The sequence below is a fragment of the Suricata suricatta genome, chromosome 5 (assembly GCF_006229205.1).
Source record: "Suricata suricatta isolate VVHF042 chromosome 5, meerkat_22Aug2017_6uvM2_HiC, whole genome shotgun sequence".
Classification (NCBI taxonomy): domain Eukaryota; kingdom Metazoa; phylum Chordata; class Mammalia; order Carnivora; family Herpestidae; genus Suricata; species Suricata suricatta.
Genome location: NC_043704.1, coordinates 26,373,751 through 26,390,920, shown reverse-complemented (window position 1 = coordinate 26,390,920; position 17,170 = coordinate 26,373,751). Strand labels below are relative to the sequence as shown.

The 17,170-nt window shown below is 35.9% G+C and overlaps 1 protein-coding gene across 1 annotated transcript in view; it reads right to left on the bottom strand.

Moving 5' to 3' along the window:
• Window positions 1-17,170, bottom strand: part of TMPRSS15 (transmembrane serine protease 15) — a 115,404-nt gene that overhangs the window by 26,522 nt on the left and 71,712 nt on the right. Inside the window, exons 17-18 of the mRNA XM_029938684.1 lie at window positions 9,959-10,069; window positions 8,300-8,432 (exon numbers count right to left, since the gene is read on the bottom strand). Of these exons, the coding sequence (XP_029794544.1) occupies window positions 8,300-8,432; window positions 9,959-10,069 (244 nt within the window). The remainder of the gene's footprint in view (window positions 1-8,299; window positions 8,433-9,958; window positions 10,070-17,170) is intronic.

The window sequence follows — 17,170 nt, the reverse complement described above, 5'->3', positions numbered from 1 at the left end:
TTATAGAGGCTATCGGTTCATACAGACACTTCCAGGTGTCAGTGTTGGATGCTAGAATTCGGAGTTTAATTTGAGAGCGACTACTTGCATTTCAAATCCTGCCAAATTCAACTCAACGTTTTCTGTACTGAACACAATTTATTCCAGTTTGTATAGACAGTAAACAGAATATAAACTGCAGAGAAGGTTTACAACAAACTATTTATTATGTTAAGAAATGATGGAGATAATAAAAATATATTAATAATGTTCTTGGCAAAATAAAAGGTTTGCAACCTTTTATTATCACATTAATTTCAAAAAGCAAAATCTCACAACAAAAAATTGAATTGTTGAGAGAGAATAAATTATATTAAGTTCTGCAATTAAAGCATGCCACGGAGTCTCTCCCTGCCTCAGTTTCCTTTTCTTGCAACAAAACTAGTTTTTAATTTTTAGAGAGGAACTCTGTCAAGATTATGACTGGAATTTGCATTTTTTAAACCCTGAAAATCTGAGCTCTGCAGATTTAGATAACTCTACCACACATTTGCACAGCTGTCTGAAATCTGTAGAAATTTGGCATCAGGTAGAAACATGCTCATATAGCATTACCTTGTTGACATGCTAATGCCTCCTGACTACCTATTTCTAAACCTTTATTACCATTTTTATAGGTTATGCATCCTCAAAGGGCTCCCCTGGCTTCAGGAAATCCTTATTCTATGTGAGAAAAGAAGCATATAAATGCAACCCACCATCATTATTTTTAAGGTCATATATGGAGTATAAAAATATACTCGGAGATGAATTCTAGGGAGAAAAAGAAGGATGTCCTGAGGCGTCTTGTACTGTATTAAATCTTCTGTGTCTCTTCTCAGGCCTGCTTGGGTTTCCTCTCTTTTGTCTTGCTCCTCAGACTGTATTTGCTGCGATAAGAATTCCTCCCTGAAGCAGAGGCTTAGGTAGGGACGTTTTAAGCTGTCGGACACACTGAAGCTAAAAAGAATAATAACAAATGTTGCAAATACTGCAGCCAGGCACGGTAGCTCATTTCACACCCCAAAAGGTTTAGGTAATGAATGGAGCCTGGTGGGATTAGTTTGAAAAGGGTTTTAAGAAGGATGGACCTTCTTTTTTTCAGATTGGAGGGAAAGAAGGGGATGGGTTTGGCAGGGCAGAAGGTGAGGAGAGCATGTTAAGAGGCAGGGGAAGGATGAATGAAAGGAGCTTGAGAAACAGGATGGAAAGCATCCTACTAGAAAAGTCAGGATGTACGGCTGTTAGGTAAATAGTGTGACTGAACTGGACACACTTCAACTACAATCACTTACTTCTTATCATATTTATAGCACACACGTAGGCACTCCCCTAGAACTATGGTAGCTCTTAGCAAGCAGGTAACCTGAATTATTTTTCGATTTTTTTTCACTTTGCTCCTAACATTTCGTGGGATGCACAGGAAGAAAAATGCCATAGAAAAAAATTATCGTCACCTAATCAATTTCCTCCTCTGTGCAAGCTGCTGTATTGGGGCGCCTGGGTGGCTCAGTCGGTTGAGCATCTGGCTTCGGCTCAGGTCATGATCTCACAGTTCGTGGGTTTGAGCTCCGCGTCGTGCTCTGTGCTGACAGCTAGCTCAGAGCCTGGTGCCTGCATCAGATTCTGTGTCTCCCTCTCTCTCTGACCCTCCCTGCTCGCGCTGTCTCTCTCTGTCTCTCAAAAATAAATAAAAAACATTAAAAAAAAAAAGGAAGAGAGAAATTGATGGGTCAGTCTAGTAGCTGTTCTACATTATCCTACAGATGTAATGATATTAGGAAGGAAACAAATTCCTGGCATTTCCTACCTCAAATGTGGCTAAAGAAATAATACTTAGAGAAGATTGCCAGAGACAGGGTCCTTATGGTTAACTTCTTGAGCAAGGTGGTCTTACTCCTTTGTAGTAAATCTTTGACTCATTCGTAACTTTATTTTTTTAGCTGCCATTGGAGTTTATTTTTCAGGAAGAGGCATACGACACACACCTCTATATTTACTATGAAGTTTTCTCTGTGCACATATTTTTGCAATGTATTACTACCTTATAAGGACATGCTTGCAAAATTTCCTTTAGAATTTAGTGTCAGGAGGAATCTGTCTTCTCTATGGAACTGGTAGCATTTATCTTTTCTCATAATTAAAGTGATGCCCTCTTTAATGTTTTCCTTCTTTGCATAGGTATTCAGAAATCTTAGACGCAAATATTAGTAATTGTGTTGACCCTTTATGTTTTACAGATTTGCCTCCTGATTTTGTCAGAATTTATTTTTCATCTACTATTCTATTAATCTTACTATACATACTCTGTTACAAGTCATCTCAGATTCTTTTGAAAAGTAAAAGTATAAAGAAAAGAAGAGAATATGAAAGGAAATAAAGGAGAAAAGAAGGAAGGGAATAGGAAAGTGAGGAAGGAAGCAAAAAATAAGGAAGAATGAAATAAGAAAAAGAAGGACAAAATTTTTAATTTTTTTAACTATTTAAATATTTATTCTTGAGAGAGAGAGAGAGAGAGACAGAGCACAAGAGGGGGATGGGCAGAGAGAGAGGGAGACACAGAATCTGAAACAGGCTCCGGGTTCTGAGCTGTCGGCACAGGGCTTGATGTGGGGCTTGAACCCACGAATTATGAAATCATGACCTGAACAAAAATTGGACGCTTAACTGACTGAGCCACCCAAGTGCCCATCTCACCCATTTTTTTTTTTAGTTTATTTATTTACCTTTGAGAGACAGAAAGACGGAGACAGAGAGCGAGTGGGGGAGGACCAGAGAGAGAGGAGATAATCCTGTGCTGTTGTCCGTGATAAAAAGAGGTTTGTACGTAGAAAAGAAATAATTACATATTAACTTTTACTAATCTTTAATTGAAATTTAGTCTTTCCTTCTTACATAATTGTAAGTGACTAACCTCAACACTGATACCAACACCTACAATTTTGTCACCAAAACAAACATTGCAATTGCTACCTACACCTAAAAATATCATTTATGCTCATTTTTCATCTTACAGTAATCATTAGAATCACCAACATATCAGATTGAAGACTACATAAAGAAATACATATTACCATATCATACTTAGAATATTTTGATAATTATTTTTCAGTGTAGTTAATTTCCTTTCTCATCATGTGTATTTTATTTTTGCACTTAAATATATGAATCTAAGAAGAGGCTGGTAAGTTTCAGCAGAACACCAAAAGTGTCCATGATACACAAAAGAAGGTTATGAAAGTCTTCTCTAGATTGCGGTTCTCAAACTTTAGCATCGGAATCACCTGAAGGGCTCATTCAAACACACATTGTCAACACTACTCTAGACTTGCCTCCAAGTAGGTCTCAGGTGGAGCTCCAGAATTTGCTTTTCTGTACATGCATCCCACGCTTACAGATGCTGTTAGTTTGGTCTTTAAAAATTTATGTTGAAAGCCAGCGACCTAAACCATCCCGACTCCAAACGTCTGGGAAAAAGACCAGGTGATTCTAACATATAACCAGATTTGAGAACGGCTGATCCAGCCCTTGGATTACAAGTCACAGGTATGCTGGGGTGCCTGGGTGGCTCAGTTGGTTAAGTGTTTGACTTCGGCTCAGGTCATGATCTGACAGTTTGTGAGTTAGAGCACCACATCGGGCTCTGGGCTGACAGCTCAGAGCCTGGAGCTTGCTGCGGATTCTGTGTCTCATTCAGCCTCTGCCCCTCCCCCACTTGTGCTCTGTCTCTCTCTATCTCTCAAAAATAAATAAATGTAAAACAAAAACAAAAACAAGTCCCTGGTTTGCTTGCTTTCACCCTCTTGCCTATAGCTGACAGAATTTCCTAACCACTGTGCTTTTCATAGCTTGGTAATATGAATCTTAGAAAGTTATAAATTTACTGTGCATTGCTATAATTATTTTCTTTTTACCTATTTTTAGTTAATTCATTCCTAGTTAGAAATAGGAAGAACAGGGGCACCTGGTGGCTCAGTTGCTTGAACGCCAAACTTTGGCCAGGTCATGATCTCATGCTTCATGAACTCGAACCCCGCTTTGGGCTCTGTGCTGACAGCTCAGAGCCTGGAGCCTGCTTCAGATTCTGTGTCTCCCTCTCTGCCCCTCCTCCACTTGTACTCTCTCCATCTTTCAAAAATGAATAAATATTAAAAGAAAAGAAAGAAATATTAAAAGAAATAGGAAGAACATGAGAGTTAAAGTTTGTACATCAGGCAAATGATGAACTTTTTAGCTTGGTCAGTTAAACTAAGTAAAATATTTTTTTTCCACCATCTTTCCCATAACCTGCCCTTCCTACCATCCCACCTAGGAAAATGACTAAGAACACAGTAAAAATTTCCTTTGGTGTTGAACTTGCAAATTAAAAATTAAAAATACAGAAAATAGTATTTAATTATGTCTATCTGAAGTTAGCAAATAAAAAAATCATTTAAAGAAGGCAGTAGTTAAATTTATTCTACTGATTCCCATATCTTTGCTGTTGTTTTATGTGAAGGCTTTTTTCACATAGTTGAAAATTTGGAGACAATGACTGGAGATATGGGCAAGAAGAGGAACACTTTCTGCCTACCAATTTTTAAAACGACTATGAAACACGAGTTGGATATTTTCTATGTTTCAGTTTTTTAAGACCCAGTGTTAAATTGTGGATACAGATTTGCAGTGGTGCTTACATAGGATATTAAATCATTATGCTGTGTTTAATTGGAAGGCTTATTAAGGCAACATTTCACACACACGCCCACCCCTCTGAAATAGAAGAACTTGCAGTAATTCCGTTTCTTATTTGGGATTCGCGAATGAGAGGCTCAACCTGAGGGTATCTTGCACACGACTGTTATGGGTTTAAAAATTACCAGCACCTCCTCATAAACAGCTAAGAGGAGTATGTATAACGACCTCCATTTTAAGACCTTAATATTTCTTAAATTCTGTGAAGCTGCACAGACCTAATGACTTTTAGTTTTTAATGGCTTAGCAAGGCAAGTCAACCTCATAGTTTATTTATTGGATCAGTAACGAGGTCATTGCTTTCCTAGGAAATGTTTTAAAAATCACTACTCTAAGTTTCTTTAACATTTATTCTTGCATCAGTGTAAAGTGTTTTCTTTCATACTTTGATCAGAGACATGAAAGTGTTATCTAAAGTACTTTTTTACTTATGCATGCTATAAATAGCAGGGAATGAAAATGTTTCATTTAAAAGAGGGAAGGCTGATGAAATCTGCCTCATATGATTTACTAGAATCTTTGGGGAATTGCATTTTGTACCCTATCTGCATAAATAATCTTGAGAGACTACAGTGCTTTTTTTAATAAATTGACTCCTAAATTACTTTCCACTGTACCAAACACATCATTTTAAACTCACTAAGTTTTCTTTCGGTTACCATGCGCCAGTCTAGACACATTCTCATTAAGGCTATCACTTTCTTTCAATTACCAGGGCACTGTGGAGACTATTTAATAAGTGCAGGCCCAAAGATTAAAGTCTTTGCAGAGATTACCTGAGTCATTTCTGAAGAAAGCAAGCGCCTGACCTTCATCAAAAATATTGTATCTAAGGCAATGGGATGCACTATTTGCTTTATACACACTAAAAAATCTAGTCCTTCGTCCCCGTCTCCTGCTGGAAGGGCTGTGATTCATAGGAAATGAGGTCAGTGAACTAGACAGTAAAATCTGGCTGGGAGAAAAACATGTAAATAGATAGTATAGAGTTGTGCGGAATTGGCTGTCATCCACTCAGCTCACGCTATTTTCTAGAAAGGCTTCCTTGGCATTCCCAAATTGAGTGGTTCTCTAATAGCATATTGCATTTGCCATGTTACATCGTCATTATCTACTTACATGTCGACCCCCCGTATTTGAAGCAAAAACCATGTTTTACTCATCCATGTACCAGACACAACATAGTTGCTAATGCTTAAATTTCTGATCCAGGAGTAATCAAAATAATACATTTATATTAGCAACTGTTAAAAAGTAGTAAGATATATGTTCCCTTTCCAACACTTCTCTCATGCCAATTGCAGTAGTCAGCAGTATGCTATCCCCCAACATGTTCCATTTAAATTTTAAAAACTTCTGTCAAAGAGGATGTTGAGCCTTTGGTCTTTGTAAGTGATTCATCTTGACCCCAAGTATCTCCCAGGCAACTATTTTAGTGAAGATTCACAACCAGCATGAAAAAACACTCTAGTGTCTCTAACCATATAATGATGCTTGGCTAGATGGTGAATCGGAGCACAAGCTCCTGTACAGTGAAAACTCCGTCATCCAGATCATTTGGATTCATCACTTGTGGAAATAAGGTCAAGTTACCAATCTCTTTAGCTTAATCCTTACTAAATTCCTGAGTCTATAAAAGAGTTCCTAAGAATTACTGACAACTTCAGTAGTGAAAGCAAACAGCTTCTTTGGGCCTCACCTGTATGAACTCACTATTGAACTAAAATCAGCCTTAAAGTAGGAATCTGGAATCAATGCCACTTACCCAGTGCTTTTCTTGAAGTGGGAATAAACAACTCTCAGTTCAGTGTTCTATTGAGTCTTCATCAAAACATTATTCCCTCTACAGCCTACCCTCCTCCAAGACCCTTTCTTGTCTCAAAGCCTCCCATTTTGAAAGAGTTTTTGTTAGGTTACAGGCTCTGATGTATTATAAAAACGATCATATATATAAAGTGCAGGAAGTTTCTGATGAATGCACATAAATCAAATTGATGATTATTTACATAATGGGTGACAAATCCCATCCTCCCTTTGCTCATTATAGGAATTGTCTTCCTGATGAGGCTGACATCACCTGAACGAGGCTTGAAACTGGGGAGTTCACAATCTGAATTAATAGCATTTTAGGAGGTAAAGAGAGTTGAAAACTCTCAGTTCAAATTGCAAGACATTATGGGGCATTTCTGATATCCTGAATAGGACCTCGCATATTTTCCTATGGTAACATCCCTCTGTGCGGTGGTTAGGTACCAGCCTGACATTAGTATACAATGTAACTCTCCCAGTCAATTAGAAATGAAAGATCTGTTACAGATCACATCACATCAAGACCTAATCACTGGATTAATATTATTCTTAGTGGGAAATATGTCTTGGGCTAAAAAGATAGTTATTTTGAAATGAATTTTGAAAATCTGTGTATAGCATGAAGACTATATGATTATTAATCAACTAGGGAGTCTCCTTATTAAAAAAACAATCAATTACCTTTGATTTTGATGAGCTAGGAATAGTTGGGAGAATTCCCAAAAGCCATATGTGTGGATGTGGACTTTAGTTTTTTTCTTTTTAATTTTATTCAAAATTCCCCAGTTCAGGACAGAAGAAAATGATAATGATTTATAGTTGGGCAACTTTGGGCATTTAAACAGCTAGGTATTTCTATATTTATATGCACAAATATATTTATATATAAGGAATAATTTCTAACTTCAATAAATGTTTAGGCATAGTTCCTACATTTAGACTTTATAGTTTAATATGATATGACAAAGTGGTAAATAATATAGTCCTACAAATGACAAAATAACCATGTGTAATCTAAAATGGTTAAATCTCCCAATTGACAAACACCAGCGAATCAGAAAGCTGAATTAGAGTTGACTATACAACTTAAAAGAAGCAAATTATTGCTACTATTCCTTTCTATTTTAAACCTCATTACTTTTAAGATTACTAGAAGGTAAAAAATGAAATCATATATTTGGTAATCTGAAGTGTAATAAATTTTAGGTGAGTCAGTAATATGGAATTATTATTTGCATTAAAAATCTTGAAAAAGTCTTGAAATTTTGCATGTCTTTTCTCATAATAATAAACCATTACAGATTTTCCAAAAACATTGCTGTGGAGATGTTGCAAAGATATAGCAAAAGCATGTTCCCTAGGGACCTTTGTGATTAGTTATATATATATTATGATATAGCATAATATAGAATATCTTATTTTCTTAAAAATGATAATCTATAGAAACTTAATGACATGAAAAATGCTCATATGTAAGTAGGCTATGAAACAGAATAGTATAATATTTTGTATGATTTTATAATACAGTATTTCTATATACTTACATTTATAGCATGTTCATAAAAAGTGGTTATTTTTGAGAATGACATTAATCAAAATTTTTATTTTCTTCTTTTTGCTAACATGTATTTTCTAAATTCATAACTTCTATAAATTTTAAAAGTCTTAATAAACCCAGTTTGATACCAATAAGAAAATTGGAGACTCACTTAAAACAGAGCTCAGGAGAATTACATACCCTAGTCCCAGCAACTGGCAGACATCATTTGAAATCTGGGTGGTCCAATTGTCAGCACAAGCTCCATGCCATGTGCTCAGGATTCTGAACTGCACCAAACCATTGTTGTTCCTGGTGCCATTGAAAAGACGCACTAAAGAGATTAGGTCACACACAGGATCATTATGACGTAAATTGTAAAAGTAAATGATGAGTTCTAAACTACATGTGCAATGTTCTTAATGTTTAGAGTTACAAATTGATTGTAATTTTTTTAAGAGTATGTTAGAGGGCTCCTGGGTGTCTCAGTTAGTTGAGCATCCGATTTCAGCTAAGGTAAGGATCTCAAGGTTCTAAGTTGGATAGAACCCACATAGGGTTCTCTGCTCTCATTGCAGAGCCTGCTTCGGATCCTCTGTCCCCCTCTTTCTCTGCCGCTCCCCCACTCATTCCCTCTCTCTCTCTCTCTTTTTCAGAAATGAATAAATATTTAAAAAAGAGTATGTTAGAAAGCCTAAGTTGAAAAATACAAATTTTATAGACTTTACATTGCTCTTTTCATATAACTACAAACATGAAAAAGGCAGAGATATGGAAGTTTAGTGCATATCAAAACAGCACATAACATTTATTGTGAAGAATACATCTTACAAACTCGGTCTCTAAAAGAAGGAAAATTCAAGTTCAGAAATAATTTTGGCATTTTATCTCCTCCTTCTTTCTCTAGAAGCTGTTTTCTTTGGCCTTGTACTTTTGCTGTTTGGTTCCCATCTTCTTCCCCACCGTCTTACAAGCATTTTGGATGCAGTATAGAGTCAGTGGCTAAGTAGGAACTGTGCCAAGCTAAGCTAGTTTATCAAACAGGTAAAACATCGGCAACAATAGTTTTATCCACAAACACCATACTGTCATTCTGTAAGTTAATGTTATTGTTTACATTTTTTTCCTCGAAGTCTGGGAAAAGTAAGAGCATTGCTAGAATTAGACAGACTTAGGTTGAAAATGCAACTCTAACCCCTACTATGTATGTGATCTTTGGCAACTGTTTAACTCTCCAAACCCCAGTTTTCTTATGGCTAAAAAGAGCTAATTCTTCTTCTGTTAAGATTGTTTCACAGCACTCAGATATAGTGCATGGCATGTGATAAGTAGCACTAAGTATTTGCTTAGAAATAAAAGCAAGATATAGTGAAAGTAGCCACTACTCATTAGAGAGGTTTGGAAGTAGACAAGATGGAAGACTCAACAAAGCAGGAGGAGAAGTAGATACTGAAGAACCATGAATAAAAAGGAGCAAGTGTAACGTAGTCAGTTATAAGTAAGCATGAGGGTGTCCCCATATGCAGGCAAAGGACAGAGTTTCATCGTCAATAAGGGCCTGGTGAGGACCATCAACTCCCTGTGCTACTTTATGCTTTCTACCTGATATGGGTTGTCCTAGATTTAAAGTTACTAAATGTAGTCAAGTTTAAATAAATAAACAACAAAAGACAGGGGTCTGCTTGTTAACTTTTCTCCTAACCAGAATGGCATCCAAGGTGCGGGAGTCACGAGGGAATGATCACACACAAAAGCACCGAAACATGTCCTGATAAATACATTGCTAATTTTTCTTTTACATTTGTATGATCCAAGTGTCGAGGTTAAAGCGATGAGTGTTTTCTTAAAATTAAAGCATACCACAATGTGCTTCATCAGAGCCATCCTTACAGTGAAGAAGACCATCACAGAGATTCACCAGTGGAATACAGTCTCCATTCTTACACTGAAAATGGTCCTCCTTGCAGGGCTCTATGGGGAAAGAATAATATATAGGATAAAAAGGTGACAAGTAGATGGTCCTGTAATATGCATCCCATTTCTGCCTCTTTGCACATCAGCCTTTTAGTACAGTGCATCATTGAGCTCGATCTACTATCAAGTGAGACTACATACACTTAGTTGCCAACAACGCCTCCATAATAGTAGTGTCAAAGTCAGAGATGTATGTGGCTTGAGGAAATAGTGAATAAAACCATAGGCATCTTCTTTTTTTATTTAAAAAATTTTTCTTAATGCTTATTTATTTTTGAGAGAGAGAGAGTGAGTGAGAGCAGGGGAGGGGCAGAGAGAGAGAGAGAGGGAGACACAGAATCTGAAGCAGGCTCCCATCTCTGAGCTGTCAGCACAGAGACCGACGTGGGGCTCAAACACACACACTGCGAGATCATGACCTGAGCTGAAGTCTGACACTTAACCGACTGAGCCACCCAGGTGCCCCTAGGCATCTTCTTTACAGCAGAGCACAGAGCAGTTCCAAGGGATGACTGAGAGGTCTATGCCTTTCTCTCACAGAGTCTGTGAGTTTCTCTTCAATAAACTCCTCCACCTCATATGAATATACAAGCATCAACCTTTGGAATATTACACAAGCCTAAAAAGATCTATTGAATTCACCCTTCCAAAGGATACATCCAAACCTATATGATATAAAAAATGTGAAAGTTGCCTTTGGTGTGACCAAAGTTGGATGAGACTGGAAACCGAGCTCAATTAAATAATGAGTCGGAGAGGGGGGGGGAAGTAGTCACAAAGACATGGAAACTCTGCAATAATGGTCATTTGAAAGGAACTTAAGGATGGGGCCCCAAGAAGTAAAGCAGGGTTCGAATTGGGAGAATACGACTGGCATATGAAGAAATGGAAGAAAGATGAAGAATCTGGACAGGAAAGAATCTCAGTGGATCTGCAGGCAGTTGGTGGTTTCCAGGATTTGAGTTATGCAAAAATAGGCCAACTGGAAATATCCATTGTTTGAAGAAAGTGGTGCTGCTGTTTCCTGGACCTGTTCGTTTGATCTGACAGGGTTTTGCCTGGGGAGACCCCTCATGTCACAAGGAGAGAGGGGTTTGCTCTCTCAATGTGTTTTATAATTATGGCTTACGAAGGATAGCCACATGGCTGTGTTAGGACCCTGTTGAGGCCACGTGGGATTTGACTTCTCTGAGAAGAGAGACAGATAGTGAGAGGCTTAATATTTCTTCCCCTACATTGTGCATGGATAAGCATAATAGGGAAGCAAACCACCTCATAAAATCAAGGAAGAGGGAGATCTGTATTTTGAAAGCTTTTACGAATATTAATTATAAATGATTATATTATTTTCAAGGAGACACAATTCATGTTAAAGTGGGTTCAAACTGAGTTGTACTAATCTCCGTATAGACTTTCTCAATTTATGATGACCACATGTAATGGCACATGTTTTAGAATCTACATTGTAGCCCCAAATCTGAAAGCATTGGTAAATATTGTCACACTCTGAAGAGAGGTATTAATATAGCCATACTATACTTAAAAATATATCAAAATTTCTGTAGCAATTATTAACACCCATCACCTATTTCCAGCTCTATTTATATATAAAAGAGGATTAGAGTTTTTCTTAAAAAACATCCTTGAGACATTTGTCCTTGAGAAAGGGTGGGAGATGGGAAGACGGTGCCATCCAGCACACCAACTGAAGAATGCTCCAAAACAACAATTCTTGTTGAGTTGCCTTAAAGGGAGAAGGCCATCTTATCACTTTCAGCCTGAAGTTTTTTTAGCCTAAAGAATCACAAGGGCTGGTGCTTCCCTGGGATTAATGAAGGGGCTTTCAGATTTTTTTTCCCCAACAGATGTGTGTATGTGTGTGTTTGTGTGTGTCTAACTAAGCAGAATTATTCTATTTTATTCTATTCTAAATCTTATTCTATTCTATTTTATTCCACTCCATAATAAGAAATGTTTATCAAAACCCAGTAAATTGATTTCATGATCTACTTTTTGAAAACTACCAGCCTAAACTGAAGTATAGTGAATGACTTTACAGAAAATTGTGACGTTAATTTCTCAAAGTTTGTGGGTATCTAACTGTATAATTAAAGATTTATGTTCTCTTCTTATGTAATGAATCCAAAATCAGAAAGTTAGGCTAGAACATCTCTTGATGGTAGGTAGGGGCCAAGAGAAAGAGTGACAGTGGAAAGAACCTGCATTTTCTCCATGTGGGAAAAGTGAGTAAGTTTTGTTTTTTATTTTATTTTTGTTTTTGTTTTACCAATGAACACTGGAAAATATAATTGCGTGGGAGCTGCTTTGCAAGACAAGCAGGCCCGACACAAAGGAGTGGAGAGATGGAGTCTGGGGTGGATTAGGAGCTCTCCAGGGCCAGAGGAAATTGGCGAGGAAGAGGACCACCCATACCTACAGTGCAGTGGTCCTGAGGAAGGGAGGTGAGAGAGGGATGCTCCCAAAACCTACAGTTTTATTCTACAAAAGAGCTAGTTTGGCAGGAGCCACTGTTGGCCAAAAGAAAGATACAGTGGTGATAGATTTTCCTTGTTTGCCTTTCCTCTGACACCACAGCTATAGGAAGATGGAAGGGAAAGAAAATGGAAAATGAGTCAAAGGGAATATTTCTACCTCCTCTACTTTAAGTTATTAGGTTAGGTTATTAGGTTACAGAGTTGGGAGGTAAAAGAAACTTTGAACTGGATGATACTAACGTTTTGGTGCCATATTTGACAATACATCCTAATATCTAAAAGTGAATCTTAATCAGTTAAGAAAATTTAACACCTAAAATAACTGGAAAAGTGAAGAAATCTGCCTGAAATATCCAGGGGCCAAAAGAGAGATTTGAAAAAAATTAGCTGGAGAAAAAGAAAGATTTTTCTGTTTGCACTCTTGTTGAGGCCATTCTTTAAATTGAATGTACACTTTACTAGCTACAATATCTATTTGCCTTGTTTGTTCATCTTTTCATGCCCAGGGTTTGATCTAGTGCCTGGCACATCTGATAAAGTGAATTAATTTATGTCAAATGAGTGATATGCCTTGAAGATGAATATGAACCCTAGTAATAGAGTTGACACAATATAAAGCAATGTTTAAAAGTATAATTTAAAAAAACATTTTTAAATTGGGCAGTTGATTTTTCTAATGGTAACTCTGTTGAAATGTAAAACAAATTGATTCTATAAATTATCGAGATAAAATACACTTGTTTCTATCTGAATGGTGCCTAAAACATAAGCTCTAGAATCTTATGGCCTTGGTTTGATCTGCAATTTAGCTATTTTCTTTATATTTAGTTTTAAGCTTGAGCAAATAAACTAATCTTTCTGAACCTTAGTTTCATTGACTTTCCAATGGGAATAAATAATATTATGTCTTATGTGTGTTACAAGAGTCCGTTAAAGAAAAGAAAATAAATTTATTTAGTATACCAATGTGAATATATTAAATGCCTAAGGAATAATATTCTTAACAGTATAAAGACTAACACTTAGAAAGCATCCTTTCACTGACATTCTAAGTTAACGTTCTCATTTCCATGTTCCAATTGTGCTACCTTCCCCTCCAGATAACCATATAAACAAGAAATCATACCTACTCTCTTCCTCTGGGTATCTTAAAACAACAGTTGGAGCTGTTTGTACTTTATTTTGAACTTTGAAGACTTCTATACTTTGCAACACAAACCTAAATTCCATTAATAAAAAAAATATTTTAAAGAAGACATGGATGGTCCAGTTGTTTCTTTAAATCTTTACCCCATGAGAGAAGTAGGTTACATATATCAACCATAATACTATTAAGGATATTCTTGTAAATGTAATTATCAATTTGTTTCACAAACATGCATTTTTTAAACCAGATTAGTGAGATGATAAATGGGCAAAGACAACTATATATTCTACAGGCAAGCATTAATATTTTAACTGACTTTATATTTCATCTCTCTACTATTGATTTTCCTTTATGAAATAAGAAGGCTTAAAACTATGTATACATGTGTTTGTATTTGTATATTCTATTTAAATCTGTGCTTTGATACATATTATATTTGTTTAAAAAGTTGACAGCCTAATTACATATCCCTGATTAAATATCTTAATATAGAAGGGTAGTCAGCATAAGTTATTTTAAAATTATCTCATTACTTTGTTTTCATAACTTGTTGAAATCATTATGTAAAAATGCGTTCTCAATGGCAATAATTTATTTCACAGATAAGTTTATTGATAAGTTTACTCTTTTTACTAGGGTAGTCAGGCTACATTCAATTAGAAAAGCACATATTTGCCAAACGGAAATATAAATTTCTGAATTTAAAAGTGAATGAATACATGCATAGAGATCTGAAAAGTGTAATTTATTTTTGGGCTCTAGTCTGAAGCTGTTAAGGTTATACCCTGTGAATCCAGAAAAAAAAATAACTATTTTCTGTAAAATGGATGCATTGAAGGAAAAATATTGAATGGGACAAAGTGATGTAGTGTTGCTGACCTGAGTAGAGATTATAAATTCTGAAGAAAGTTGTAAATAAACTCTTTCAAAATTTTCCTTACGTACATGAACTAGATGCTGATTCTTTGCAACATATAACAGTTCTGCTTCATTAAGAAGACTTTAATCCCAAAGTGTAACTCTCTGTGGCCTCTGAAATCTTACGTCTGATCACTTTATGCACATAGTGAGAGAGGGAAAAGGAAATATTGCTAAGAATTGAATTTTCCCATCTTCTTTTTATGAAGTCTCCAGTAAGCCTGCCTTGTTTAGTCAACATATGCTGGGCTTTAAATGGAACTGAATTGATCTCTAAGGCACATGCCACACAGTCAGGAGAGGACTCTAAACCCCTAAATGTAATCAGCTGCCACTTCCACAGTTGCCTGATAAGCACTATTGAATTCCGAATTAAGACTCTGAGTATGAGAAAAGAGCAATAAGGGGACGTTTATGGGAGACACATCTTAATAAATCTATATTTCATATGCTTTAACTTACAGGGAAATGCTAAAAATAGGATCAGGAACGGAGATACAAAAATGTGTTATACAGTGGTTTTATATTTCAGTTGGATGCTCTGGAAGGTGTCCTTAAAATATCACAGAAGATAAATGAAGTACACAAATGCTGCAAATTTGTGATATTCCTTTCACACTTCTTTCTAAAACAATCACCAAAGCAGAGCTCCAGATAAACAGACAAGTGTGCTAGAGCTCTCTTTCCATTATCAGCTGGATTATCTTCCCCTCCTAATTCCCTGTTTCTATCATTGTTTTTCAGCCTTTTGGTGTAAAAATCCTGATGACACCTCATTCACTCCACTTGCTACTCCCCAGCAGCTTCTGTCCTGTGTTCAGGAGGGATGAGAAACCACATTCCCGGCATATCCACCACACAGTGATGGTCATGGAAGACTCCATTCTAGCAGCAATTGGGAATTGTCTCTAAATGATTTATTTCTTGACTAACACAACCAAAGTAACTGAAATCTAGCGAATGGGCAAAAATGAACAACCCCTACACCAAAGATTTGTATGTTTTGTGTTGGAAGTAATATATTGACTTTTATCTTGAATAGGATTACTTAATGTTTTTCAAAATGTTATACTGATGTTATATGTATCTCATTATACAAATCTAATAAAAACCAGTAACTAACGTTGTTGGAAGAGGTTTGTTGCCATATCCCTTTTCATAATGTACTCTCTTTCCACTTTTCTCCTTCTTCTCATTTAAATGTTTTTTGAAAGACCTACATTTCTCTAAGTTTTGTTGCAAGAAGATTTATTTTTTGCAGGTGGTGGCATGCCCAACAATTATTCCAATTGTTTGGAAACATGAAAAAAATCCATTTCCTTACTGATTAGAGTTGTTAGTTATTTTATCTCTTTAGTTCAGTTGGTTTTACAGTTCATCTGCATTTCCTTAAATATAAACTTCTTTCTTATTTATTTACTTATTGATTTATTTTCTTTCCATTTCTAAGAGTTTAGCTCTTTAAGATTCCACCAACGCAATATGCTGTAGTGTTTGTCTTCCTCTGACTTATTTCATTTACACAGTGCCTTCAAGGGTTATCCATGTTGTCACAAATGACAGGATTTCCTTCCGTCTCATAGATATTCCACTGAATATAATATACCACATCACCTTTATCCATTTATCTGTAGATTGACACTGAGGTTGTATCTATACTTTGGCTATTGGAAATAATGTTGCAATGAACATGGAAGTACCGGTACCTTTTTGAGATTCTCATTTCATTTCTTTTGGATTCATACCCATAAATGGGATTGTGGGATTGCTGGATTGTATGGTAGCTTTTTTTTTTTTTTTTTTTTTTTTTTTTTTTTTTTTTTTTTTTTTTTTTTTTTTTTTTTTTTTTTGGTGAGAGAGAGTGAGCACATGAGAGAGGCAGATGAAAAGGGAGAGAGAGAAGGTTCCATGTTTATGCAGAGCCCAGCTTGGGACTAGATCTTTACACACAAAAGATCACCACCTGAACTGAACTCAGGAGTTGGTCACTGAACTGATCTTGCCCTATTTTAAGATACTTCGAAGAATTGAGCACTTAGTTTTTTTGCATTCAAATATACATGATATTGATGCCTATTCACTTAATTCCTCACAAATTTTAGAAATAGAACCATATTGTTATTAAGTATTCATCATGAAATGAGTAATGTATAAAGCCGATCTGATTTTTAAACCTGAAATTTAAAAATTTGAATAGGAAATTTTATAATAATTATTACTGCTTATTAATTTTTTCAGGCAACAGTAAGACTTTGTGATTTTTAGTTCATTTAAGCAGATCCAAATTTTCTTTCTCCTGTATACTTTCCTTTGTTAGTTTTAACTGGTTCTTTTCCTTTGGGAATGTTAATTACTTTTAAGTTGTGGTTTGGTGTTTTTTTTACTGCATGCTCATTGTAGACTTTCATATCTTTCCAACTTTTTATACATTGTTTTTGCATTATACATTGTTTTGCATTTTTTATTAAAAATTTATGTTTATTTATTTTTGAGAGAGAGAGAGAGAGAGAAAAGTAGAGAGAGAAAAAGACACAGAAA